Raw genomic sequence first — 26459 nt, 5'->3', positions numbered from 1 at the left:
TGCCTATGATACCAGCATTTCATATGAAGGTCGGTTCAAGTCTCGGCTGCTCCGTTTTCAGTCCAGCTCCTTGCTAATGTACAAAGGAAGGTAGTGGAAGATGGTCAAAGTCCTTGGGCCCCTGCACCCATGTACGAGACTCAGATGGAGCTCCTGGCTCCTGGCTTCAGCTTGACCCTCAGCAGTCATGGCCATTTGGGTACTGAACCAGCAAATGGAAGATAATTCTCTCTTCCTCTATAACTGCCTTTTTTTTTTTTTTTTTTTTGACAGGCAGAGTGGACAGTGAGAGAGACAGAGAGAAAGGTCTTCCTTTGCCGTTGGTTCACCCTCTAATGGCCGCTGCGGCCGGCGCACCGCGCTGTTCCGATGGCAGGAGCCAGGTGCTTCTCCTGGTCTCCCATGGGGTGCAGGGCCCAAGGACTTGGGCCATCCTCCACTGCCTTCCCAGGCCATAGCAGAGAGCTGGCCTGGAAGAGGGGCAACCGGGATAGAATCCGGCGCCCCGACCGGGACTAGAACCTGGTGTGCCGGCGCCGCAAGGCGGAGGATTAGCCTGTTAAGCCACGGCACCGGCCTATAACTGCCTTTCAAATAAAGAATTTTTTTTTTAAATAAGGCAAGTATTTGGGGATACTAACCTGTAGGGAAATGTCCTCCAAAGAAGATGTTGAATAGTTCTTCTGGAGTGATATCAGCTTCAAAGTCCCTGTAATAATTATAAGGTCTGGCTCGAGGGGCTGTGAAGGTCACCTGCTCATCTCCGTATTCATCATAGCGAAGTCTCTTGTCAGGATTGCTCAGGACTGCAAAGGCATTTCCTATGGCTGCAACAGCAAGAAGAAACACATGAGCATGCAGTCTGTGCTGTGCAGAGGGTAATAACACCAGCAGTGATGGGAAGCCCAGCGATGAATTAGTTGGTACTAGACAACTTCACAGGAGCCCAAGGAGAGGTGCTCAGCCTAGAAAGTCCCCAAAGTGCTTGCTTTGCACTTTTCTTTCTTTCTTTTTCTTTTTTTTAATTTGACAGGTAGAGTCATAGTGAGAGAGAGAGAGACAGAGAGAAAGGTCTTCCTGGCCGGCGCAGTGGCTCAACAGGCTAATCCTCCGCCTTGCGGCGCCGGCACACCGGGTTCTAGTCCCGGTTGGGGCACCGATCCTGTCCCGGTTGCCCCTCTTCCGGGCCAGCTCTCTGCTGTGGCCAGGGAGTGCAGTGGAGGATGGCCCAAGTGCTTGGGCCCTGCACCCCATGGGAGACCAGGAGAAGCACCTGGCTCCTGCCATCGGAACAGCGCGGTGCGCCGGCCGCAGCACGCTACCGCGGCGGCCATTGGAGGGTGAACCAACGGCAAAAAGGAAGACCTTTCTCTCTGTCTCTCTCTCACTGTCCACTCTGCCTGTCAAAAATAAAAAAATAAAAAATAAAAAAAAAAAGGTCTTCCTTCCGTTGGTTCACCCCCCCCCCCCAAATGGCCGCTATGGCCGGCACCGCACCGATCCAAAGCCAGGAGCCAGGTGCTTTCTCCTGGTCTCCCATGCAGGTGCAGGGGCCCAAGCACTTGGGCCATCCGCCACTGCCTTCCCGGGCCACAGCAGAGAGCTGGACTGGAAGAGGAGCAACCGGGACTAGAATCCGGCGACCATATGAGATGCCAGCGCCACAGGTGGAGGATTAACCAAGTGAGCCACGGCACTAGCCCACTTTGCACTTTTCTATGATTTAGTTTGCTAAGCCAGAAACAACAACTCTGTAATCAGATAACTTAAGAACAACTGCTAAAGTTAGAGTTAACTCCCAAGCAACAGTCCTTGAACCATCCCAGGGACCTGGAAGTTAGGACATCTCCTTCTGCAGGTCAGGTTGCCAATCACTGCAAATCCCAGACACGTTAAATAAATTTCTTCCAAAGAGCCCACACTCTCTTTCATCAAAAATATGTTCTCAGGGCTGGCATTGTGGCACAGTAGGTTAAGCTGCCACTTGTAATCTTAAAAAAAAAAAAAAAAAAATTTCCGGGGCCAGCACTGTAGCACAGCAGGTAAAGATGCCACCTGCAGGGCCAGCATCCCATATGGGCACCAGTTCAAGACCTGGCTGTTCCACTTCTGATCCAACTCTCTGCTAATGGCCTGGGAAAGCACTGGAAGATAGCACAAGTTCTTGTGCTCCTGGCTCCAGATCAGCCAGCTCCGGCTGTTGCAGCCATTTGGGGAGTGAACCAGCAGATGTAAGATATTTCTCTCTGCTTCTGCCTCTCTGTAAATAAATAAATAAATAAATAAGTAAGTATGGCCGGCGCCGTGGCTCAACAGGCTAATCCTCCGCCTTGCGGCGCCGGCACCCCGGGTTCTAGTCCCGGTCGGGGCACCGATCCTGTCCCGGTTGCCCCTCTTCCAGGCCAGCTCTCTGCTGTGGCCAGGGAGTGCAGTGGAGGATGGCCCAAGTGTTTGGGCTCTGCACCCCATGGGAGACCAGGAAAAAGCACCTGGCTCCTGCCATCGGAACAGCGCGGTGCGCCGGCCGCAGCGCGCTACCGCGGCGGCCATTGGAGGGTGAACCAACGGCAAAAGGAAGACCTTTCTCTCTGTCTCTCTCTCTCTCTCTCACTGTCCACTCTGCCTGTCAAAATAAATAAATAAATAAATAAATAAGTAAGTAAGTAAGTAAATTAATTAATTAAAAATAAATAAATAAAATTTTCTAGATCTATCGTTTTTTTACTTTTTAAAAAAATACTTATTTATTTGAGAGGCAGAGTTACACAGAGGGAGAGACAGCGAGAGAGGTCTTCCATGAGTTGGTTCACTCCCCAACTGGCCACAAGAGCCAGAGCCAAAATGATCCAGAGCCAAAAGCCAGGAGATTCTCCTGGGTCTCCCATGTGGGTACAGGGGCCCAAGCACTTGGGCCATCTTCCACCACTTTCCCAGGCCATCAGCAGAGAGTTGGATCAGAAGTGGAGCAGCTGGGTCTCAAACCAGTGCCTGTATGGGATGCTTGCAATGCAGGTGGATGCTTAACCTACTACACCACAGCACTGGCCTCTACTTTTTTTTTTAATATCTAGTTATTTGAAAGAGTTACAGGGAGGGAGGGGGAGGGGGAGGGAGAGGGAGAGGGAGAGAGAGAAAGAGAGAGAGATCTTCAGTCTGCTGGTTCACTCCCCAGATAGCTACAATAGCCAGGGTTGGGCCAGGCCAAAGCCAGTAGACCAGAACTTCTTCCTGGTCTCCCATGTGGGAGGCAGGGGTTCAAGCACTTGAGCCACATTCTGCTGCTTTTCCCAGGCACATTAGCTGGATTGGAAGTGGAGCCGCTGGGACTTGAACCAGCACCCATATGGGATTCTGGAGTTTCAGGTTGTAGCTTAATCCACTATGCCACAACACTGGCCCCTTGTTTTATTTTTTAAAAATATGAAACCCACAGAAAAATTGATAAAAGTAGTAAAACATATAAACTATTAGTGTTTTGCCATATTGTTACCCCCACCTCTATCTCTATATATACATATGTACATTTATATGTAAAATTTTCCTTTACTGAATATTTGAAAGTGGGCTTGCAGATATTATGACCTTTACCCGTAAATACTTCAGTATACATTTCCAAAGACATTCTCCTTCATGGTCACAATTATCATACCATTATCATAACTATCAAGAATCATTATCAGGGCCAGTGTTATGGCATAATGGGTTAAGCTGCCACCTGTGACACTGGCATCCCATATGGGCGCCGTTTCAATTCCCAACTGCTCTACTTCTGATCCAGTTCCCTGCTAATGTGCCTGGAAAAGAATCAGAGGATGGTCCAAGTGCTTGGGTCCCTGCACCCACATGGGAAATCTAGAAGCTCTGGGTTCCTGGCTTCTCGGCCATTGTGGCCATTTGGGGGATGAATCAGCAGATGGAATATCTTCCTCTCTCTCTCTCTCTCTCTCTCTCTCTGTAACCCTGCCTTTCAAATAAATTTTTTTTTTGACAGGCAGAGTGGACAGTGAGAGAGAGAGACAGAGAGAAAGGTTTTCCTTTGCCATTGGTTCACCCTCCAATGGCATACATTCTGATTGTTTCCTCATTATTAGATCCACACCAAACATTTTGTTTAGAATACTGTATAGGTGGTATACCATTTAGTGTTAGATTGGATTACTTGTTTAAAGTGGTGACAATCAGTTCTCTGTTACAGAGACATTTTCTCCTTCATAAATAAGTATTCAGTGGGACAATACTTTGAAATCATGTAACAGCTTGTCACTCCATGGTTCCAGCATCAACTGATGATCCTTGACTGAATCAGTGTCTTCCCTGTGCGTGAAGCTCTTAAGATTTCTAATCATGTATTTGGTCCAAAATATTTTTCAAGAATATATTTTGTGAAAGTATTATGGCTATCAATGGAAAAAAGATTTGATCAATAACTGTATTAACATATTTTGTAACAGCTTTTTCATATGAACTTTTTTCTTAAGATTTATTTATTTATCTAAAAGCAGAGTTACAGAGAGAGAGAGAGAAGAACAGAAAGAGAGAGAAAGAGACTTTCGATCCACCGGTTCACTCGCCAAGTGGCCATGATGACCAGGGCTGGGCCAGGCTGAAGCTAGGAGCCAGGAACTTCTTCCAGGTCTCTCATGTGGATATAAGGGCTCAAGGACTTGAACCATTGTCCACTGCTTTCCCAGGCACATTAGCAGGGAGCTGGATTGGAAGTGGAGTGGCTAGGACTTGAACTGGTTCCCATATGGGATGCTGGTGCCATAGGCCATGGCTCAACCCACTGTACCACAGCCTGGGCCCTATATGAACATGTTAAAATAAGGGTTTCAAGAACAAAGAAGTCCATGACCATAGACACTGGGAATGCTGCCTGGGATCTACCTGCAAGCAGTTCCCAGCCCCTAAGTTTTTTTTTCCCTCCCCAAAGACTTATTTTATTTATTTGAAAGGCAGTGTTACAGTGAGAGAGGGAGAGACACAGAAAGATTTTCCATCTGCTGGTTCACTCCCCAAATGGCTACAATGGTCAGGGCTGGGCCAAGCCAACACTAAGAACCTAGAATTCTACCCAGGTCTCCCACATAGATGGCAGGGGCCCAAGCACTTGGGCCATCTTCTGCTGTCTTCCCTGGTGCACTAGCAGGGAGCTAGACTGGAAGTACAGCAGCCAGGACCAAAACAGTACTTGCATGGGAAACCTCATATGGGATGTCAGTGATTCAGGTGGCAGTTTGACCTGCTGCACCACAGTGCTGGGCCCTCGCAAGTTGTCTAACTGGAATTGCATCTGTTTATTCACTCTAGCGACTGGTCCATAGAAGGTCTTCAGCAAATATCTGCTGAATCAAGAATGAATGGTACTAGAGGTATTACAAAGAAACTTCCAGAAGACATTAAGGTAAGTGGATGAAAGCAGAAGGCAGCTAGACAGATAATCACTAAGAGACTGGCAGGGAGGAGAACACATAAAGGCCTTATGGCCTTTATGGCCTTAGGAAACAGACACAAGATGGCAACGAAGGTAAAGAAGGAAGTTCCTGCCCCTCTAAAAGCCAGAGGCAAAACAAGGGCTTTGAAGGTCAAGAAGGCAGCGCTGAGAGGTGTCCATGGCTACATACGAAAAAGAGGATCTGAACATCACCCATGGGCCCAAGACGCTGCTGCTCTGGAGGCAGCCCAAGTATCCTCGGAAGAGCGCCTCCAGGGGAAACAAGCTTGACCACCACACCATCATAAGGTTTCCACTGACCAATGAGTCTGCCATGAAGAAGACAACAGCATACTGTGTTCACAGTGACCGTCAAGGCCAACAAGGTCCAGCTCAAACAGGCAGTGAAGAAACTCAGTGACTTGGAAGTGGCCAAGGTCGACGCCCTGATCAGGCCTGACGGACAGAAGAAGGCGCAAGTTTGTCCTGATGATGATGCTTTGGATGTTGCCAACAAAATTGGGATCCTCTGAATGGAGTCCAGCTGGCTAATTCTAAATGTATGTTTTACACCATGAAAAACAAAAAACAAACAAACAAAAAAAACAGATACAGGGAAGGCTAAAAGCAGTTTGCTATGACCAGTCACCACAGGGGCATCATAAAGCATCAGTGATCAGTTTAGGATCAGACCTTTGAAGGCATCTGTTGCCCCAGGAGCACAGTTCTTGTCAGGGTGAAATTTCAGTGCAAGTTTTCGGTAAGCTTTCTTAAGCTCTTCATCACTGGCATTTCGAGGAACTCCCAGAATTTCATAGTAATTTCTGCATTTTTTGATCCTAAAAAAAAATTCAGAAACATGTATGTCTACAAAGGCTCCTATTGTACAATTACTGCAAAATAATACATCAAGTCTCTCTCTAGCAGGAGACCCTGAAAGTTCGCGAAAAAGTCAATGAAGCATTCAAGTTCATTATCCTCTTCCCATCAGGAGCTTAATGCATGGATGGGAAAGTACTTTTACTTCTATATTATTCTTCCTGTATCCCTGCAAGTGGCTAGAACAAGTGTGCTAATTCTTACTTCAAGGTTCAGGCTAAGATCCTGAGAGAAGAATCACAGGACAGCAAAGCCAGAAGAAACAGCTGACCACTTCGTGTTCTCTCTCTCTTTGCTTGCGGTTATCTTTAAACTGTGGTAGCCTAACCCGCTGCACCACAGTGCCAGCTGCTAGTGTCAGGAGTTTATATCTTTCAAGGTACAAGTCCATTTCACCTAGGTTGTCTAGTTGGTTGTCATAGGACTGTTCCTGGTGTTCTCTTATAATCTATATTATTTTTGTAAGATTGGTAATGATGTCCCCTCTGTCATTCCTGACTTCATTTATTTAGTCATTTGAGTCTTCTCTTTGTGTCCCCTTGTGTAGCTAACAGTTTGTCGATTTTGTTGATATTTTCAAAAAATCAACTTATGGTTTTGTTGACTTTATTGTTTTCTATCCTTTATGTCATTTATTTCCACTTTATAGTATTTCCTTTATCTTACTGATGGAGTTTAGTTTGCTCTTCTGTTTCTAATTTCTCTCTCTCTTTTTTTTTTTTTTTTTTGACAGGCAGAGTGGACAGTGAGAGAGAGAGAGACAGAGAGAAAGGTCTTCCACCGCGGCCGGCGCACTGCGGCCGGCGCACTGCGATCTGAAGCCAGGAGCCAGGTGCTTCTCCTGGTCTCCCATGGGGTGCAGGGCCCAAGGACTTGGGCTATCCTCCACTGCACTCCCTGGCCATAGCAGAGAGCTGGCCTGGAAGAGGAGCAACCAGGACAGAATCCGGCACCCTGACCGGGACTAGAACCTGGTGTGCCAGCGCCGCAAGGTGGAGAATTAGCCTGTTGAGCCACGGCACCGGCCTCTAAACATTTTGATAAGTTGGATTTTCATTCTGAAAGCATTTTCTAACTTTCCTTGAAATTTATCCTGTGACCTATTTGTTTTCTAGGAATCTGTGGCCTAATTTCCACATATTTGTGAATTTCCAAAATTTCTTTCTCTAATAAGAGAACTGATTTCAGAAAACAGTGATGTCAACCTTTTAAAATTTATTGAGGCTTGTTTTATGACCAAAGATATGGTCTAACCCCAAGAATATTACATGCATACTTGAGAAAACTGTGTTCTGCTGGCGGACAGAATGTCTCTCAGTGTTATATTCTTGAGGCAGAAGCAGTGCAGTCAGCTCACACGCCTTCCTCTGAGGTCATGAAGCTATTGTGATTCAATAATAATGATATCAACAATAGCAGCGGCGGGCAGTATCTACATTGTGCATCCACTCTTCTGAGCACTTTCCACAAAGTCGCTCCTTTAATTCCATCACACGCTTACCTTTGTACACCAAGCAGCTGCTCCTCAGTGTAAGTGGAGTTCCCCTCACCCTGGCGGGTCTGATTCCGCTCATTCTCAGACTGCTTTTCCTTCTGCGCCTTCATGCAGTTAGAGCAACCACAGGGATCATGAGTCTCAGGAGCTCTGTCTTCTGGGTACTTGTTTCTTCTAACTGCGTCAATGTACGCTGCAAAGCAGTAGCCTCTCCATTAGGCTTCCCTCGGACCCTAAATATCAGCTTCACTACCTGCCTTAACTACTGGGGGCTGTTTGCAGGGAGGCGCAGGTAAGTGTGAGGAACAGGCTAACTTTTAAGCTTCCACACATGCTAGCCATCTGCCTTGAGAAAAGAATACAGGAAGTATGAGAAGTAACCAAGAAAAATGTATGAACACCAGAAACACGAAGTACATTACAATTACAATGATATCCACTATTTCTACAGTAGTCAGCAAATACTCTTTTGTAAAAAAAAAAAAAAAAAAAGATTTATTTTACCTATTTGAAAAGCAGAGTCACAGAAAAAGATAGAGGGAAACATAGAGAAAGAGCCAATATTCTTGAATCAGCCTCAAAAAAGGGGTACAAGAAGCATCTGTTCAATAACCTGCCTTTAGTGTAGCCCAGGAGGAAGCCTATTGTAAGGAGTGACACTGAGGCATAAAACACTATTCTTTGTTGTAATGCCTCCCACCTCTAAGATTTAAAGTAGAAAGGCAGGGGCTGGCATTGTGGCAACCCGTATGGGCACCGGTTCATGTCCCACCTGCTCCACTTCCGATCTAGCTCCTTGCTAATAGCCTGGGAAAGCAACGGAAGATGGCCTCTGCCACCCACTGGTCAAAGTACTTGGGCCTCTGCCACCCACGTGGGAGACCCAGATGAAGCTCCTTGCTCCTGACTCTGGCCTGGCTCAGCCCTGGCTGATGCAGCCATCTGGGGAGTGAACCAGCAGATGGAAAGTCTCTCTCTGTCTCTCCCTAAGTCTGACTTTCAAATAAATAAGCAAATCTTTAAAAATAATAATAATTAGGGAGGCAAGGCAGGCACTGTGGTACAGGAGGTAAGTTGCTGTTTGGGACACCTGCATCCCATATTGGGGTGCCAGGGAATCAAAACCCATCTCTGTTTTTAATCCAGCTTCCTGCTAATGTGCCTGGGAAGCAGCAGATGATGGCCCAAGTCCATGGGTTCTTGTCACCCTTGTGAGAGACCCAGGTGGAAGTCCTGCTGCTGGCCCAGCCCAAGTTGTTGTGAGCATTTGGGCAGATGGAAGATCTCTCTCTCTCTCTCTCTTTACCTCTCACATTCTCTCTGTCTCTCCCTCTTTCTCTGTTCACTCTGCCTTTCAAATAAATATAGAAATAAAACTTAAAAAATAAAGAAGAGAGGAGTTAAATTAAAAAAAAAAAAAAAAGCCCTAACAATTACAGAACTAATAGGTACGAAGACACTTCTAGATAGGTCAGGGGGTGAATGGTAAGACCACAAAGAGGGTGCGGTTTAATGGGAGAGGAGTGAACAGATGACAGACAGTGCCTGAGGAAGGCAAACAGGGGCCCGGGCATCTAGTCCAAGAGGGCAGAGCACTCAAGTCTTGTCTGAAGGATCTGGACTAGGTTTTACAAACACCTTCCGCTTCGCATCCCTCAGTGACTACCACTTGACACTCTTCCTCCAGGGTGGCCTGGCTAACTCCAAGGCATCGTCACGAATAATGGCACACTTTCGCCACAGAGCCTCGCTGGACACGCAGGCTGGGCTGGGTGTCAGGGTGCAGCCCAGGACTTCATGGTCCTGTTTTGTAGCTGGCTGTTCACCCGTCAAACTCTCAGTGGACTCTCAGGGGTCCACGCCTGTCACATTTCCACTGCAGCATCAGCACAACGCGGGACACATTACAGGTCCGGGGCCAATACCTTCTGCCCACCTGCAGGATGGCAAAGGCCGGCTTATGGGTCCTGATGCTGGCTGGAGGGGCAAGCCAGGACCAAGGGTCAGTCGGCCCCGCATGGCCGAGAATAAGCGCCAAGGAAGCCAGCTTCTGGAGCCCGCAGCCTGCGGCGGGCCCTCCGGCCACCGGGCGCGGTCTGCGGGGGCTACCGCGGGCCTTGGGCGGGGCAAGGGCCGGGGCGGGGCTGGGGCCGGAGGCAACAAGTCGTCACCGGGTACTCTGGGCTCCCGCCCGGTCCGCAGCCTCCCGGTCCCTGCCTGGGCGGTCGTCCAGCCCATCCGGAACGATACTCAGGTTCAGCATCTTCTCCCAGCCTCCATCCTTCGCCTCGGGCCCCGGATCGCAGCCCTTTTGCTCCCTCAGGAGTCCCAGCCCTGATCTTTCCCGAGCGCCGCCCTGTCCCACCCTCCGGCCAGGTGTCCCACCCGGTACCTTGTGTCCAGCGCTCCCCGCTGCCCAGAGTGGCCGCCATATCCGTTCCTAGTCAGGTCCGCCGAGCCTCCCCCGAGCCCGAAGCTGAAAGAGAAGGGGGCGCAGAGCGCGGGGCACGCTGGTCAGTGTAGTCCAGCCCATATGGGACTGCAACTCCCGGCAGGCTCTGCGCGCGAGCATTCAGCGACGCTGTGAGGTAACGGGGCTAGGCCCTTCGAGGGGCGACGTGGGGAGTTGCCTTGACGCTGGCTGGCAGCTGCGCGGTTACTGGCTCGTCCTCGTGTGCGGAGTGGGGTAGTGGCGTCTGCCCTGCCCACCCCTGGGAGCGGCCGAGGAGGTGCGGCTGTGCCCGCGAGGTGGACACCGCACGGCTGCTGGTCCCCTCAGGGCTGTCCGTTTGAAATGTACGCCGGTGGCTGGTCTGTGCAAAGCCTGTGCTAGGCCCTGGGGAGTCAGAGATGAGTTTTGGGGAATGCCCAACTCGTCTCTGGGGAACTTAAAAGCCAAGAAAAATACGAGAGTGGTTTACGGGGTTCGAGCGCCGTCCGGAAACGCCTCTCCTCCCTCAGTTCCTCAGAGAGAGAAGAGGGAAGTTCCTGAGGCCACACTCGAGGCCATCTTTTCCTCAGCCCATTCCTTTCTTCTTAAGGACCGGGCTGTAAAAAGGAAATGAGGAACTCTTCCTGTCCTCCCTGGGTTTTCACGGAGTCCAGCAAAGAATAAAAGCGACTCTTCATGGGCGGCAGAATCACGGATTGCTTGACATTGTAGGTGTTAAGGGTGTGATGGTGGTGGTGTGTTGTGTATGTCATAAGGTCCCGGATAATACCAGCCTATCTGGTAATCATTACTTACAAGTTGCACAAGAAGCCAAACACTACCACAGCATGCTGGGAAGCTGCTTTTCCCTGCACCTTAGCCTCTAAATGCAGTTACCAAAGCTGCAGGAGAGAAAAGGATGGAAAATTGAAGTACTGGGTGAAGGATCACCCACGATGATTGGGTAGATTGTATCGTGCCCTAAAACTGAGAGACAAGGAATTCACCCGAACCCCAGATGAATCCTGGGACACAGGACATATGCCCAGCTCCTCCATCCCAGGCAGCTTCACAGAAGGCAAGATCCTAAAGAGGCCACAGGTGCCCAGCAGCCAGGGACCTGATCAGAGGCATGTGTAGATGAACATAAGAGGGGAGTTCTGATGCTGGGAGGTTAGACAGCTGCTCTAGAAGATGGACAGCAGAGGGTGGGATGCAGCTTGGATTCCAGGGGCACAGGGCTCAGCTCTAGAGGCTCTCAAAGATGTCCAAGAGGGGCTGAGAATGGAAGTGCTAGAGCACTGTAGATGGAACTGGATGGAGTGGAAGCACTATGAATTATGCAAGTATTAAGAAACAGAGTCCAGGTTCAAGAGCACTGGACAAGATCTGGGAAGCTGGGGTCTCCTGGCGATGTCTAGTACCTCAGCACCCTCTCCCCTCATCCACTGAAACCTCCTCTCCACTTCTTTTTTAGACTTGGCATGTTTTGCTCCTGGAATAGCAGAAAAAATGGTTCGGCTCTGCAACCTTCTCGGATATTGCCGTGCAAATGTGCCCTTCAGCTTGTTTAGACTTCAGCTAAGGGTTCTGAAGATGTTTTCCCTCTGACTGCATCACAGGAGCCTAGAACTCCAAATCTCCACACTGAGAATTCTTCTGTGCCAGTTTTTGCTTCAGCTCCCCAACCAGTCGGCAAGAATAATTTTCCACTGTCAAACTTAATCTCCGCTGTGGCCTAAAAGGGGATGATACAGAGTTTCCAGGGGGAAAGCAGCCAGCAGAAAGAGTGCAAGAACAATGGGGAAGGAAGTGAGGAAGAGGAACTGGGATCTTCAAGGCAGTTTTCAAAGAGGAGGAGGAAGGTGTCCAAAGAGGTTCAAACAGGAAAGAATGGTAGACATCCCAAATCCACAAGGAGCCTGACTTTGGGAAATTGTGCCACAACTAGGCCAAGGAAGCCTGCAGCCATCTTTCTTCTGCTTAATCATTTTACCAAGTCCTAGCTCAGATTTCTATCCATTTTCATCACTAACTCTAAAAACTTTATTTATTTACTTATTTGAAAGGCAGAACAACAGAGAGACATCTTCCATCCTCTGGTTCATTCCCCAAATGGCTGTAACAGCCCTGTCTGGGCCAGGCTGTACGGGAGCCAAGGACTCCATCTGGGTCTCCCAATGGGGGCAGGAACTCAAGTGCTTGAGCCATCATCCCCTGTTGCCCAGGTCATTAGCAGGGAGCAGGATTGGAAGCAGACTAGGAAGGTCTTGAACAGATGTTCCAATATGGGATGCAGGTGCCCCAAGCCATGGCTTAACCCCCTGCACCACAACACCTTCCTCTCCACTAACTTTTAAAGATACTTGCTGACGTGTAGTGGACTTTTGCTGGTAATACTGAGGTTTGCTATGTGCTCTGTGTGCTTGAGATGGTTCCTTGTTCTTCCCTGAAAGAAGGATACTGGATAAAAAATCCCTCTGTCCGTGTGTCCTGTGGGCCTGAGCTGGTTTATTGGTTGTCCTTCCATAGGATGGAGGAAGAAATAAAAGAAGACTGTACAGCAAGTGCCCCATCCTGCCTCGTGTGTCTGCTTTAGGACCATGTAGCCCCGCATGAGAAGGAGGAAGACTCCTTGTAAGCAGCCACCATCCTGTTGTCTAGACAGCACGGAAGAGACGTGATCTCAGGGAAGCTGCAGAGGCTGCAGGCTGCACTCGGATATCCTGGCAGAGGTGAGGGCTTGTGTTTGCATAAATAGTAGGATCCTCCAGCAGAATCCACTGTATCATAGTTTGCTGTAGAGCAGAACTCAGCGGTGAGTTCATCCTTAACCCCTTCCTAGAGGATAAGTCGCCTAGCAACAGGAAAATCAACATGGCTAATGTGGTATTGCTGTGTCAGTGTCAGGGTAACAACCTTTCGGTCTCAAAAATATTAATGCCAGTCACGCCCCTGCCCACATGCATATAAATACCTTATGACTAACAGCTCACATTTGCAGGACATTGTCCAGAATCGGGAAAATGTGTGGCCTTGTAATGGAGATGTTACCTTGAGTGAAACCCATGTCCTTGACCCAATTAGTCCAGGGTGATGAAGCAGCTGAGCTAAGTGCCCACGGCACTCGCAAAACAACACCAATTCAAACAGAACCCAGCACTGCTAGACATTGTTAGGTCACCTGGAGGGTTCTATCCCCATGATGGATTTTTATACTGCAACTGGCTAGTAAGTTATGTGCTCTGGAAGTGTGGTTTCAATCAAATATATATGAATTATTTTTTTGAAGTACTGTAGCAGTAATGTCATGAGTTGGGTACCTCAGGAAATGGTTTCTGAAACTCAGTTTTGCAGATCCAAGGTTTCTTGGTGAGAACTCCTGGGAACAAGAGCTGTGAGGAATAAGAGAAGTGGAATCGGTCAGGGGAAGAAATGGAGACAATGGGTCCAGGTCTTCACCCTCACCCCCACCCCATCAGCAGTTGTTGCCTGGTTTTGAGCCCCCCACAGCTCATACTCCCAGCAGCAGGGAAACAAGTGTTTTGGACCCACAGCGGGGCCTGGATGGTGGTACTGCGGATGGTCTGCTACAATTGCTCGCTAGGACTTGGACTTCTGACGAGTCTCCGAATTTTGATTGCATTTTATCTATTAGACACCTCTGGAGGGAGACAGAGCCAGGTAGGGATCATCTTCCCTGGGACTACTCCCCTGTGGGACTACACAGGGAAATGGAAGTCCAGACAATGTCAAGGACTTGCACTGGAGTGACCTCTCAATAGTTTGTGTTTTTTCTTACATCTAGAGTTTAAGAACTGGAAAAGATACTGGAAACCAAATAGTCCAGCCACCTCACTTTAAAAGTAAGAAACCTGGGGTCAGCACTGTGGTGTAGCTGCTATGCAGTGCCAGCACCTGCTATGGGCACCTGTTTGAGTCCTGGCTACTCCACTTCCAATCCAGGTCCCTCCTAATGTGTCTGGGAAAGCAGCAGAAGATGGCATAAGTGCTGGGCCCCTGCCACCCACATTGGAGACCCAGAAGAAGCTCATGGCTTCTGGTTTCACCTTGACCCAAACCTGTAGGTCTCTCCCTCTCTCACTATGCCTTTCAAATAAACAAATGTATTTTGATTTTTAAGTGTTGAATCTGTGGGGATTTTTTAAAAATAAGGAATGAGGTTTGGAGAAAGGGGATGTTCGGATCTGTGGTAGAGCCCAACTTTCTCCAACCAAAACAAGAATTTTTTAATTAAAAAATTACTTATTTATTTGAGTGATACAGAGACACAGATCTTCCATCCTCAAATGCCCACAAGAGACAGGAGGGCCACACTGAAGTCAGGAGAACTCTCCATCCAGATCCATTCAGTAGCAGGGACCCAAATATTGAGCCATCCTCATCTGCTGCTTCCCATAGGAGGAAGCTGGAGCTAGGAACCAGATTCAGGAATTGAACCCAGGCACTCTATATGGTATATGGGCATCCCGAGTGGCATCTTAACTGCTGTGCCAAGCACCTGCCCCCCCCCCCCCAGCCAGTTTTCATTACCCAGGATGTGCTGGGTGTTGTGTGCCACACAGGAGCTAAAGACATTAGAAGGTGACACACCTTGCCTAGAGGAATTTATAAACTAGTAGATTTTCTCAGTCTTTCTTTAATGGCTTTTTTCTTTTCAGAAAAAATATTGCCTTTTAATTTAGATTAATAGCATTATTATGCCTGTCATCTTATAGGAGGAAATTTTTTTTTATGGCCATAGATATAAAATAAAATAACAGAATGATGTGTAGTTATGCTTCCTTAGAATTGCCTTTCATTTAAATATTTGGCAGGTGAATATGCTCTGGAGTGAAAAGATCTTTTGTTATTTTTTAAGAAAGCTTTTATTTAATAAATATAAATTTCATGGGTACAGCTTTTGGTCTTTAATAACATTTAAAAAAATATTTATATATTTGAAAGGCACAATTACAGAGACAGATCTTCCAGCCACTGGTCTACTCACCAAATGGCCTCAATGGCAGGGGCTGAGGCATGCTGAAGTCAGGAGTTTAGAACTTCATCCGGGTTTCCCATGTGTATGCAGGGGCCCGATCACTTGGGCCATTTTCTACTGCTTCCTCAGGTGCATGAGCAGAGAGTTGGATTGGAAGTGGAGCAGCCAGGACTTGAACCAGCAGCCTTATAGGATGCTGGTGTCATAGGCAGTGGCTTAACCTGCTGCACCATAACAACCCTACTTTAATAGTCTTGATAAGGCAGAGAGAATGAAACTTTTTATTCTAGGCTTTCCTTTCTCATATAATTTTGTGAAATCTAAACCAGAAAAAAACAGTAGCATATATGCTGAAGAGTGAATAAGTTGTGTTCTACTGAGTTCTAAACTGCTCCTTAGCAGCTGCTTATAAAGTTAAGTGCTCCCTGTAGATACACTCAGATGATTCCCCTGGATTCTCCCCAGGACAAGATTAATTTCCAAGCCAGTGTCCTGGTAGGCATGCCTTTATTAAGAAAGTAAGTACAGGCTGGCGCCACGGCTCAATAGGCTAATCCTCCACCTTGCGGTTCCGGCACCCCGGGTTCTAGTCCCGGTCGGGGCGCTGGATTCTGTCCCGGTTGCCCCTCTTCCAGGCCAGCTCTCTGCTGTGGCCCGGGAGTGCAGTGGAGGATGGCCCAAGTGCTTGGGCCCTGCACCCCATGGGAGACCAGGAGAAGCACCTGGCTCCTGCCTTCGGATCAGCGTGGCACGCTGGTTGCAGCGCGCCGGCCGCAGCAGCCATTGGAGGGTGAACCAACGGCAAAGGAAGACCTTTCTCTCTGTCTCTGTCTCTCTCTCTCTCTCTCTGTCAACTCTGCCTGTCCAAAAAAAAAAAAAAAAAAAGTAAGTACTTCCTTTCTTTTCCCTCTCTTTATTAAAAATTCTTAGAGGCCAGCTTTGTGGCACTGTGGGTTGGGACACTGGCATCCCATATAGGCTCTGGTTTGTGCGTGTTCCAGCTGCTCTACTTCTGATCCAGCTCTCTGCTGTGGGCTGGGAAAGCAGTAGCAGATGGCCCAAGTGCTTGGGCCCCTGTCATCTATTTGGAAGACCTGGAAGAAGCTCCTGGCTCCTGGCTTCAGCGTGGCTCAGCCCTGGCTGCTGCAAACATTTGAGGAGTGAACCAGTAGATAGAAGATCTCGATCTCTCTCTCTCTCTCTCTCTCCCCACTACTTTTCAAAGAAACAAACAAACAAAAAAATACATCTTTTAAAATTTAAAAATTTAATTAATTTGAAAGGCAGATCAAAAAAGAGAAGACAGGGAAAGATCTTCCGTCCGCTGGTTCACTCTCCAAATGGCTGAAGCCAGGAGCCTGGAACTTCATCGGGTCTCCCACATGGGTAGTAGGGACCCAAGTACTTGAGCCATTATCTACTACCTCCTAAGATGTGCATTAAGAGGAAGCTAGAGTAGGGAGCAGATCCAAGACTGGAACCCAGGCAATCCAATATGGTATGCAGGTAGTGTCTTTTTTTTTTTTTTTTTTTTTTTTTTGACAGGCAGAGTGGACAGTGAGAGAGAGAGACAGAGAGAAAGGTCTTCCTTTGCCGTTGGTTTACCCTCCAATGGCCGCCGCCAGCGCACTGCGCTGATCCAAAGCCAGGAACCAGGTGCTTCCCCTGGTCTCCCATGCGGGTGCAGGGCCCAAGCACTTGGGCCATCCTCCACTGCACTCCCGGGCCACAGCAGAGAGCTGGCCTGGAAGAGGGGCAACTGGGACAGAATCCAGCGCCCCGACTGGGACTAGAACCCGGTGTGCTGGCGCCGCTAGGCGGAGGATTAGCCTGTTGAGCCGTGGCACCGGCCGCAGGTAGTGTCTTAAACACTAGGGCAAACACCCACCCCACCTCCTTCTCTTTAAATTACTTTAGAGTATTTCTGCAATCCTTTATTCTGTTTCTAGGACACAAAGGTAATAGCTTTCCGGGGTAATGTGGGTGCGTTTTTGCTTTATAAAGCTATAGACCTGTCCTTGCAGCAAACCTTCCCAGTCCTTATCCCATGGCTAGGACCAAAGTGACGCCAGCTTACCCTGGAGTAAGCCAAGAGCATTTGCCTGCAGATCATTCGGCTCTCACCATTGGAGTTTCATAGTCAAATGTTTTGGGCCCCCCATGCTCTCATTCTGTGGTTTTAAAACTTCTTTGTTGGTGATGGTCAATCTCTGTTTATAGCCCCTTGTTTCCCTCTTCTCTCCAAGTGGTTGGTCCATGGCCTCAGCTCTCAGTAACACCACAAGTGAATGGAGGCAGACCTGACAGAAGTTCCCCTCGACTGCCCATGGTTCTCACAGAGCTGCCCAAGGGGACAGAAACTTACACACATGCCTGGCCTGGGAAAGCAAGCCCCAAAGATGCTTTGTTAAGAAACAAACATAGGAGTGTGACCTGAACAGAAACCAGACTGCAGGCCAGAAAATAATTTTAATGCAAAGCAGAAAGGATCAGTTCTTTCCCTTGCTCTTGCTCTCTCAACTCCTCTTTCCTTTGACTCTGAGGAAGTGGAAGGAGCTGGCCATGTTTCTAGAGTGGCTGTCCATTTGGAAAAGTATCTCCCCAGTGTGGAGGTGTGCCCGTGTCCTTTAGATCTGAGCAGACTCAACACAATCAGATAACTTTGGTGTAGTCCATCGCCTCTTCCAGTCCCATCTCTTCACAGGCACAGGGCAGCTGCATGATCCTTGGGCTCAAGGGGACCCAAAATCACTCTTAAAGAACCTGCAAAAATAAATACATCATGGGGAAGGGTGAGCTTCTTGGGAGCAGCAGGATAGGGAGGAGGGAAAAAGAGCCTGGGCCCTTGAACAGATTTCCTGAGAGGGGGTAGGGGTGGGAGGAGAAGGACAAAGGAGAGAAGAGGGAGGACAGGGAGGCGGAGGAGAGTTTGGAGAAGGAAGGAAGGAAACAGGAAAGCGCACCTTCTCTGCTGAGGGGCATCCTTTGCTATTGTTGGTGTTGATGTTCTTCATGGAGATCAGCGTGATGCTGTCTTTCTCTCCGTTGGCTGTGGAGCAGCTGGGATGGGAAAGTAGTTGGTTACAGGGAGCGTTGGTGACAGAAGGGCAATGGGGAGTCAAGGAACCTTGGGCTTGTTGAACCTTAGACCTCTGTTTTGAAAAATCTGTCTGCTGGTGGTGGACTGTGGTGAGATGAGAGTGTGCTTTGAAGCCCCAAACACTGATACTTAAATCTTGGTTTTACTACTTACTGCTTCCTTGGTCTCTACCAAATTACATCTTTTAAGCCTCAACTTTATTTTTTAGAGATGACATTTTTTAAAGATTTATTTATTACTCGAAAGGCAGAGAGACAGAGAAAGAGATAGAGAAAGAGGAGGAGGAGGAAGAGAGAGAGAGAGAGAGAGAGAGAGAATCTTCTACTAGTTTATTCTCCCAGATATCCACAACAGCTAGATCTGGGTCAGGCCAAAGCCATGAGCTAGGAATTTCTTTTTTCAATTTTTTTTATTTTTTATTTTTTTTAATTTTTATTTTTATTTTATTTTTTTTTTTTTGACAGGCAGAGTGGACAGTGAGAGAGAGACAGGGAGAAAGGTCTTCCTTTTGCCGTTGGTTCACCCTCCAATGGCCGCCGCGGTAGCGCACTGCGGCCGGCGCACCGCGCTGTTCCGATGGCAGGAGCCAGGTGCTTCTCCTGGTCTCCCGTGGGGTGCAGGGCCCAAGCACTTGGGCCATTCTCCACTGCCTTCCTGGGCCACAGCAGAGAGCTGGACTGGAAGAGGGGCAACCGGGACAGAATCCAACACCCTGACCGGGACTAGAACCTGGTGTGCCGGTGCCACAGGTGGAGGATTAGCCTATTGAGCCGCAGTGCCGTCCCATTTTTTTTTATTTAATAAATATAAATTTACAAAGTACAACTTTTGAATTGTTGCAGCTTTTTTCCCCATAATCTCCCTCCCACCCACAACCATCCCATCTCCCACTCCCTCTCCCATCCCATTCTTCATCAAGATTTATTTTCTTTCTTTCTTTCTTTCTTTCTTTTTTTTTTTTTTGACAGGCAGAGTGGATAGTGAGAGAGAGAGACAGAGAGAAAGGTCTTCCTTTTTGCCATTGGTTCACCCTCCAATGGCCGCCGCGGCCGGCGCATCTCGCTGATCCGAAGCCAGGAGCCAGGTGCTTCCTCCTGGTCTCCCATGCGGGTGCAGGGCCCAAGCACTTGGGCCATCCTCTACTGCCTTCCTGGGCCATAGCAGAGAGCTGGCCTGGAAGAGGGGCAACCGAGATAGAATCCGGTGCCCCAACCGGGCCTAGAACCCTGTGTGCTGGCGCCGCAAGGCGGAGGATTAGCCTGTTAAGCCACGGCGCTGGCCAAGATTTATTTTCAATTATCTTTATATACAGAAGATCAACTTAGCATATATTAAGTAAAGATTTCAACAGACTACATCCACACAGCCACATAAAATATAGAGTACTGTTTGAGTAGTAGTTTTACCGTTAATTTTCATAGTACAACACATTAAAAACAGAGATCCTACATGGGGAGCAGGTGCATAGTGACTCCCGTTGTTGATTTAACAGTTGACACTCTTATTTATGACATCAGTAATCACCCGAGGCTCTTGTCATGAGCTGCCAAGGCTATGGAAGCCTCTTGAGTTCACCAACTCTGATTTTATTTAGACAAGGCCATAATCAAAGTGGAAGTTCCTTCCTCCCTTCAGAGAAAAGTACCTCCTTCTCTGATGTCCCATTCTTTCCACTAGGATCTCATTCACCGAGATCTTTCATTCAGGTCATTTTTATGAGCTAGGAATTTCATCTGGGTCTCCCATGTGGGTGGCAGAAACCCAAGCACTTAGACCATCTTCCACTGTCTCCTAGGCATATTAGCAGGAAGCTGGATGGGAAACAGAGGTAGTACTTGATCCCAGGCACTCTGTTATACGATATGGGATCCAAAGCAGCAGCTTAACCTGCTGTGCCACAATGTCCACCCAAGCCTCAGTTTTTCAGATGTCTCAAATGAAGTAACATCTATTTTGAAAAATTGCTCTAAGTATACCATTGTGTTGGGGTATTCAGTGAGTGGTTCCTAAGCCTGGAGGGAATGCCTCCTTAGGTTAGAAGGTGAATTCCTTCAGTTTCCTTACAGGCTTATAGGGCTTAGCCCTGGGGCTGAAGAGCTTCATTCCCTCTTCAGTAGCCTAATTGTTTCCTTTCGGGCCTGCCCTTGTCCTACTCACCTCTAGCCCTGGCCTCAGTGGAGTCTGTTAGGATTGTGGTGTGTGTGTATGTATATAATATATGTGGGATGCATGTGTGTGAGGAGGAGACAGGAAGTGTGGAGTCCCTCTTGGAGTGGGGGAGTCAGAAGTCAACAGAATTTTCCTGCCTTAGGGTTCTGTCAGTCTTACCTTTCAGACAGCCCTGAACTCCCTGGTTTCTGGGGATCTGTAAAAACCCAAAGGCACAGATCAGAGGACACACTGTGAGGTTGTAATCCAGAAGCCCAGCCTCCCCTTCACAGCCTGCCCAAAGGAACCCAGAGGGACCCAGCTCCCGGCTGGGTGTTGGGAAAGATACCTTCAGACTCCTTGTTCTTCCGACACTTAAACCTTAGACTGACCACGCTGACCAGGACAATCACCACAACCACCAAGATCACAATGAAGCTGATCACCCCTGAGCACGGAAAGGACTGGACTGAGGGGAGGCCAAGGAGGAGGCAAATGAAGGCAACAAGAGCCCAGCATGCCCATGCCAGCCTCATGCTTTCTGGACAGCTGGACCAATGGGCTCTCTGCCTGCTGCCCCTCCCCAGAGTGGCTGCACAGCCAGCTCCATCCTCCCCTGCTGGCCATAGCCAAGAGGAAGAGCCTCCCTCCCACCAGGGCCTTCCTCACTGGCCAGTCCCTCTTGGAACAAATCAGTGAGATTTGAACTTGTGTGTCCAGGCCAGAGTACACGTAAATTCCAGCAGTGGGGTCCCCTCCCACGCCCCACCTTCTCCTCCTCCTCTCACCAAATGCAGCCACCGTAAGCACTGTCTCTGATGTGGGACTGGGCAGGATGCTCAATTCATCCCTTGTCCTCAGGGTCATGGTGGTTGAGTTGGGAGTAGCCTCCTGAGCTGTGTCTGCAGTGGAGTGGGATCAGGTGCATCAGTGAACAGGACCGGCACAGCCTATCAGAGAGTTAGCTTTCCTCCCGTTTCCCCCAGCTGAGCCGCTTTGACTAGGAGACAGGTTAGCATGTGGCTGTGGGGGTCATGTGAATGGCATTACAGGCTGATCATGGTACTGATTACAGAGGATTCCAGAAGGTTCAGGACGTTTCCCTCACTGTGGTCTTCCCACCAGCCCTTGGTGGGACCCAGAGGAAAGGGTTTTCTGCTGCAGAGACAGGAAGCCAGACAGGTAAGGGAGAGCCAACTGGGTTTGGCCGAGGAGTGAGGTGGAAGAAGTGAAGGTCATGTGATGCTGATCCCCTGGCATTGATCCAACAAGCCAGGCTGTCAGTGAAGGGACACGGTTTCTGGCCCTCTGAATATGTGGTGTGGTCACCCTTTCCTTCCCCTATTCTACTCCCTGTATTTCAAGCCTGATTGCAGTACCCTTTTCTTACTTGTCCTCACCTCCTCCCTCCCAAATGAGATTGGGAGAATAGAAAATCCAAGAGCCAAGGCATAGGATGAGAAAGAGTCACAGATGTACCCACCCAATCTCCTCCACTGTGAGCACAGGCAGGACATACCTCTGCTTGTACTGCCACCACGGTGGGCCCCTGTGTCTGTAACGTGAGAAAGCATGGCTGAGATGGAGGGTGTCCACCACCCACCCAGTTCCCCCGGAGGTGCATGAAGGCCAGCCACCCTGAGAAGGGTCAAGCCCCTTCCTAACATTTCATGCCTTCCGTTTCCCTCATGTTGGGGTCTCCTTCCTCTTCCCTTCTATCTATGCCTTTATTGGTCCCAAGTCAGGCTCCTTGTACCTTCACTGTTCCCCTGAAACCTCTCTCATTCTTTCCCAAACCAGGGTGCCACTGATATGGATCCTGGCCTCAAGACCCCTAATTTGGGGATAGCACCTGGGCCCCCAGAAGAGAAAAAGAAGGAACCTACCCAGATGTAACCCAGTGTCCTTAACCCCACCCCCACCTGCCCGGGGTACTCACCAAGTCCTGATGTGTGCTTCTGTGGCTGGGACTGAGTCAGGCCCAGCACGGATGCAGAGTGACTGTCCACAAGGCTCGACCTTGGCGTTATGGCTTCATTCACTACCAGGGGGGCCAGGGAGATGTTCCTTGAAGCCACTGTGGATCAGGAAGCACACATGGGCCCAGGCAGGGCCTCAGCCATCATGGTCACTGGGAGGGCTCTTTAGTCTCCAAGCCTCCTTTTCTGTACTGCCTTCACAGCCAGAAGGGGCCATTCTCTTGTTCACTTCTGGGCCTTAGCCAGTGCAAATCCCTGGGCCTCCTCCACCCTCCACCCCACAGCCTCCACCTGTTCATCTGACTCCTTCTCAGATTCTGCCTTGGGGCCGCTCACTGAGCATCCTTCCAGACCCCTATGTCTGCAGTGACTGACATCTGCCGTGTGCACTCCCACAGTGCCTTTGGCTTTGGCATCATCAGTGGGAAGCCTGTTAATTGTCCACTCCCCTACTATACATTCTCCTTTAGGGCAGCAACTGTGTCCTGTTCCCCATGGCGCCCTCTGTGGGTGGCACCTATTGTGTCAATGACAGAGTACCTGTGGTAGCGGTGGTAGACAGAGGGCTTGGGCTGTTGGGCTGTGAGGAGGCGACATCTCCTGCCAGAACAGAGGCAGATGGGGACTTGGAGGTGGGGCAGGTTTGGTGACACCATACCTAACCCACCCAGAAAGCCCTGGGATCCAAGCAGGTCTGAATGACTGGGCTTGGGGCAGGCAGTGCTGGTTGGAAGAGGTAGGAGATTGGCTCCTTGGCAATCACACTCACTCACCTATGGTGGCAGAAATTGGCTCTGTGGTCAGACTTGGACTGCTGAATGCTCCTGAAATAGATCATCTGAGGCTGAGAGGTCTACTGCCTCCCCTTGCTTAGTTTCTCTCATTTCTTCTCTATATCTGACATTTTCTAGTCTTTCTGTCTATCATATACCCTTTCCGCCTCTGTCCTCCCCCCCCCCCCCCAGCCCCTGCCACCATTCATCTCTCTCATCTTTCAAGGCATGCTAGACTGGGCAAGGCTGAAAAGAAGATTCCAAGATGTGCTCAACTTTGAACGAGCTCCTGGGAGCTCTGTCGCTAGTCCTAGTCACCTGAGGTCAGTGCTAACTTGGACTACAGCTCCTCTCACCCTTCTTGAGCTCCTAGGCCCAAATGCTGGAGTAGGCCCTGCATGTTCAGTCTTACCCTGAGGTCTAGAGGTCTGTCTGGTAGGCTGGGAGCTGTGGCCTGTAAGAGAAAGCAAAACACAGAGTCTAGGGGTAGATATTTAGCACAGTGGTTAAGAAGTTACTTGGGATGCCCACATCCTGTGTTGGAGAGTCTGGGTTTGAGTCCTGCCTCTGCTTCTGATTCTAACTTCCTGCTGTTGTGCACCCAGAGAGGCAGCAGGTGATGGCTCAAGTCCTTGGGTCCCTGCCACCCATGGGGGAGACCCAGACTAAGTTCCAGGCTTCTGAAACTCAGGCTTCTGGCATGGCCCAGCCCCAGCTGTTGTAGGCATTTGGGTAGTGAACCAGTGGATGGAACTTTGTCTATCTGTCTCTGCTTCTCTGCCTTTCAAATAAGATGAATAAAACAAAAACAGAACAAAACAAAACCCAGACATGACTCCCTTGGTAAGTTGCTGCCAGCACAGAGCCCAGAGAGGCCGTTTGGCTTTCCAAGACCCCCATGCTGGAAAGCAGGCACTTGACAGAGGGCTGAAGGATGTGTGGGCTTCAGCTTATGGTGCTGGCTTGCTCTGAGACTGTTGACTCCACTGTGCCATCACTACTACCTCATGGTCAGAGTCCCCACGTCCTTCCTGTCTCTTCAGTCCTCTGTGACTATCATACCAGCCTGACACAAGGTCAGTGGAAGGTGATTTTTAACTAGTGACTTGCCCAAGGCAGAGGGCCATTGACCTGCCTTGTCTAGACAAGGAGCATGACCAGTTCTCTAGGTTAAGGCATATCCATTGTTCCCACTGGGCAGTTTGCTTTCCCTCTGGAGACTGTCATCCTGGCCCTGTCCTCATGGGAGAGGATGGCGAGATAGGAAAATGAGTAAAAAGAGGTTGGAGATGAGGGCTTGCATCTGGCCTCTCTGTCCCACAGCTGAGGGTGGGTCCCTAGACAGGAAGCAAGTTCTGAGGTAAACAAGGAGGGCAGGGAAGCTGTAGAACGAGCAACCAACTCATTCTCACAGGCAGAAGCTACAATGGTCAGCACTGGCCAAACCCAGAGAGGAGTCAGTGATCAGGAATCTCCCATCAATAGCCCTCACTGACTTCTGTGGATGTACATGTGAATGGTATGGGCCTCTATGTACACATGTGTATGTGCTCGTGAGCCCATGTGTGTGTCCCACTGTCTATATGGGACCTGGAAGGTCAGATTGTATTTGCTCATTTTCCACAATGAAATCATTCTTGAAACTTGTGAACAATGTGAAAGGAAAACAACGTGGGGAAGTGGAGCCGCCCAGCTGGGTTCCCGTTCCTGCACTCGGGCTGAGACTGCAGCCCCCAGCCCTCAACCCCCATCCTGGCCCTCCAGCTCCCTTGGCCTCTCACCACCAGGGACACACCAAGTTTGGGCCTGGTGGACAGAGGAGGCCAGGTGCCAGGGCCCACCCCAGCCTGCTGGTCTGTTTATTTTCTCTAGGCCACTGCCTTCCTCTGTTGGGCTATCACTTGAATAGTGTGTAATTAATTGTTTCCAAGTCCAAGTTTGCCCAAACCTTGGGCTGTGTTTCTTCCAGGTCGCCATCTCTGACATCCCCATTCCTTTGTTGGAAGGAGAGTCAAGAGGGAAATTAAAACCGGCAGGAACCCCAGGCCACAGAGAACGTTTTAATCCAAGGCACATCCTGAAAGCATCTGTGAGGATACCTCAACAAGTTTATGGGAAAATGGAATTGAAAGATAAGTTTATGGAACCGGCACTGTGGCGTAGAGGGTAAAGCCACCACCTGCAATGCCAGCATCCCCTATGGGCGCTGGTTCGAATCCCAGCTGCTCCACTTCCAATCCAGCTCTCTACCATGGCCTGGGACAGCAGTAGAAGATGGCCCAAGTCTTTGGGCCCCTGCACCCGCGTGGGAAGACCCGGAGTAAGCTCCTGGTTCCTGGCTTCGGATCGGCGCAGTTCCAGCCAGTTGGGGAGTGAACCAATGAATGGAAGACATTTCTCTCTCTCTCTCTCTCTGCTTCTCCTTCTCTCTCTGAATAACTCTGACTTTCAAATAAATATATAAATCTTAAAAAAATATTTAATTGGAGCCGGCACTGTGGCATAACAGGTAAAGCCGCCACCTGCAGTGCCGGCATCTCATATGGGTGCCGGTTCGAGTCCCAGCTGCTCCACTTCCAATCCAGTTCTCTGCTATGGCCTGGGAAAGAAGTTGAAGTTGGCCCAAGCCCTTGGGCCCCTGCACCCACATAGGAGACCAGGAAGAAGCTCCTGCCTCCTGGCTTCGGATTAGCACAGCTCCAGCCGTTGCAGTCAATTGAGGGGTAAACCAGTGGATGGAAGACCCCTCTTTCTCTTTCTCTCTCTCTCTCTCTCTCTCTCTCTCTCTGCCTCTCCTTCTCTATCTATGTAACTTCGAATTTCAAGTAAATAAATAAATCTTTTTAAAAAAATTTACTTATTGGGGCCAGCGCTGTGGCATAGCAGATAAAGCTGCCTCATGTAGTGCTGGCATCCCCTATGGGCACCGGTTCAAGTCCTGGCTGTTCTACTTCCAATCCAGCTCTCTGCTATGGCCTGGGAAAGCAGTAGAAGATGGTCCAAGTACTTGAGCCCCTGTACCTGTGTTGGAGTCCAAGAAGAAGCTTCTGGCTCCTAGTTTTGGATCAGGCCAGCTCCGCTCATTGCGACCATTTGGGAAGTGAACCAATGGATGGAAGATCTCTTTCTCTCTCTCTCTCTCTCTCTCTCTCTCTCTCTCTCTGCCTCTGGCTCTCTGTAACTCCAGATTTCAAATAAATAAATAATTATTTTAAAAA

At 49.2% G+C, this 26459-nt stretch overlaps 2 protein-coding genes and 1 long non-coding RNA gene across 7 annotated transcripts in view; 1 reads left to right on the top strand and 2 right to left on the bottom strand.

Annotated features, from left to right (window-relative positions):
- Window positions 1-10332, bottom strand: part of DNAJC18 (DnaJ heat shock protein family (Hsp40) member C18) — a 28613-nt gene extending 18281 nt beyond the window's left edge. Inside the window, exons 1-4 of the mRNA XM_062189042.1 lie at window positions 10201-10332; window positions 7815-8001; window positions 6128-6273; window positions 642-827 (exon numbers count right to left, since the gene is read on the bottom strand). Coding sequence (XP_062045026.1) covers window positions 642-827; window positions 6128-6273; window positions 7815-8001; window positions 10201-10240 — 559 coding nt within the window. The 5' untranslated portion in view covers window positions 10241-10332. The remainder of the gene's footprint in view (window positions 1-641; window positions 828-6127; window positions 6274-7814; window positions 8002-10200) is intronic.
- Window positions 10154-25777, top strand: LOC133758004 (uncharacterized). 2 transcript variants are annotated; one of them, XR_009865750.1, is made up of 3 exons: window positions 10154-10967; window positions 11717-12974; window positions 13597-14433. It is a non-coding gene; the product is annotated as an uncharacterized LOC133758004 (long non-coding RNA). The 2 variants fall into 2 exon arrangements; XR_009865749.1 differs by lacking the exon at window positions 13597-14433 and adding an exon at window positions 25211-25777 and having other exon boundaries at window positions 10155-10967.
- LOC133757999 (stimulator of interferon genes protein-like) overlaps window positions 17231-26459 on the bottom strand; it is a 32989-nt gene continuing 23760 nt past the window's right edge. The window contains exons 3-12 of one of the 4 annotated variants that reach the window (XM_062189037.1): window positions 23654-23695; window positions 23242-23292; window positions 23009-23068; window positions 22429-22566; window positions 22009-22044; window positions 21278-21391; window positions 20839-20937; window positions 20670-20706; window positions 18205-18301; window positions 17231-18004 (exon numbers count right to left, since the gene is read on the bottom strand). In XM_062189037.1, the coding sequence (XP_062045021.1) occupies window positions 17996-18004; window positions 18205-18301; window positions 20670-20706; window positions 20839-20937; window positions 21278-21391; window positions 22009-22044; window positions 22429-22566; window positions 23009-23068; window positions 23242-23292; window positions 23654-23695 (683 nt within the window). In that variant the 3' untranslated portion in view covers window positions 17231-17995. The remainder of the gene's footprint in view (window positions 18005-18204; window positions 18302-20669; window positions 20707-20838; window positions 20938-21277; window positions 21392-22008; window positions 22045-22428; window positions 22567-23008; window positions 23069-23241; window positions 23293-23653; window positions 23696-26459) is intronic. The other 3 variants (XM_062189038.1, XM_062189039.1, XM_062189040.1) reach the window with 3 other exon arrangements.

Source organism: Lepus europaeus, chromosome 4, assembly GCF_033115175.1.
Source record: "Lepus europaeus isolate LE1 chromosome 4, mLepTim1.pri, whole genome shotgun sequence".
Classification (NCBI taxonomy): domain Eukaryota; kingdom Metazoa; phylum Chordata; class Mammalia; order Lagomorpha; family Leporidae; genus Lepus; species Lepus europaeus.
Note: the sequence above shows the minus strand (reverse complement) of the source record. Positions and strands in the feature narration are given on the sequence as shown.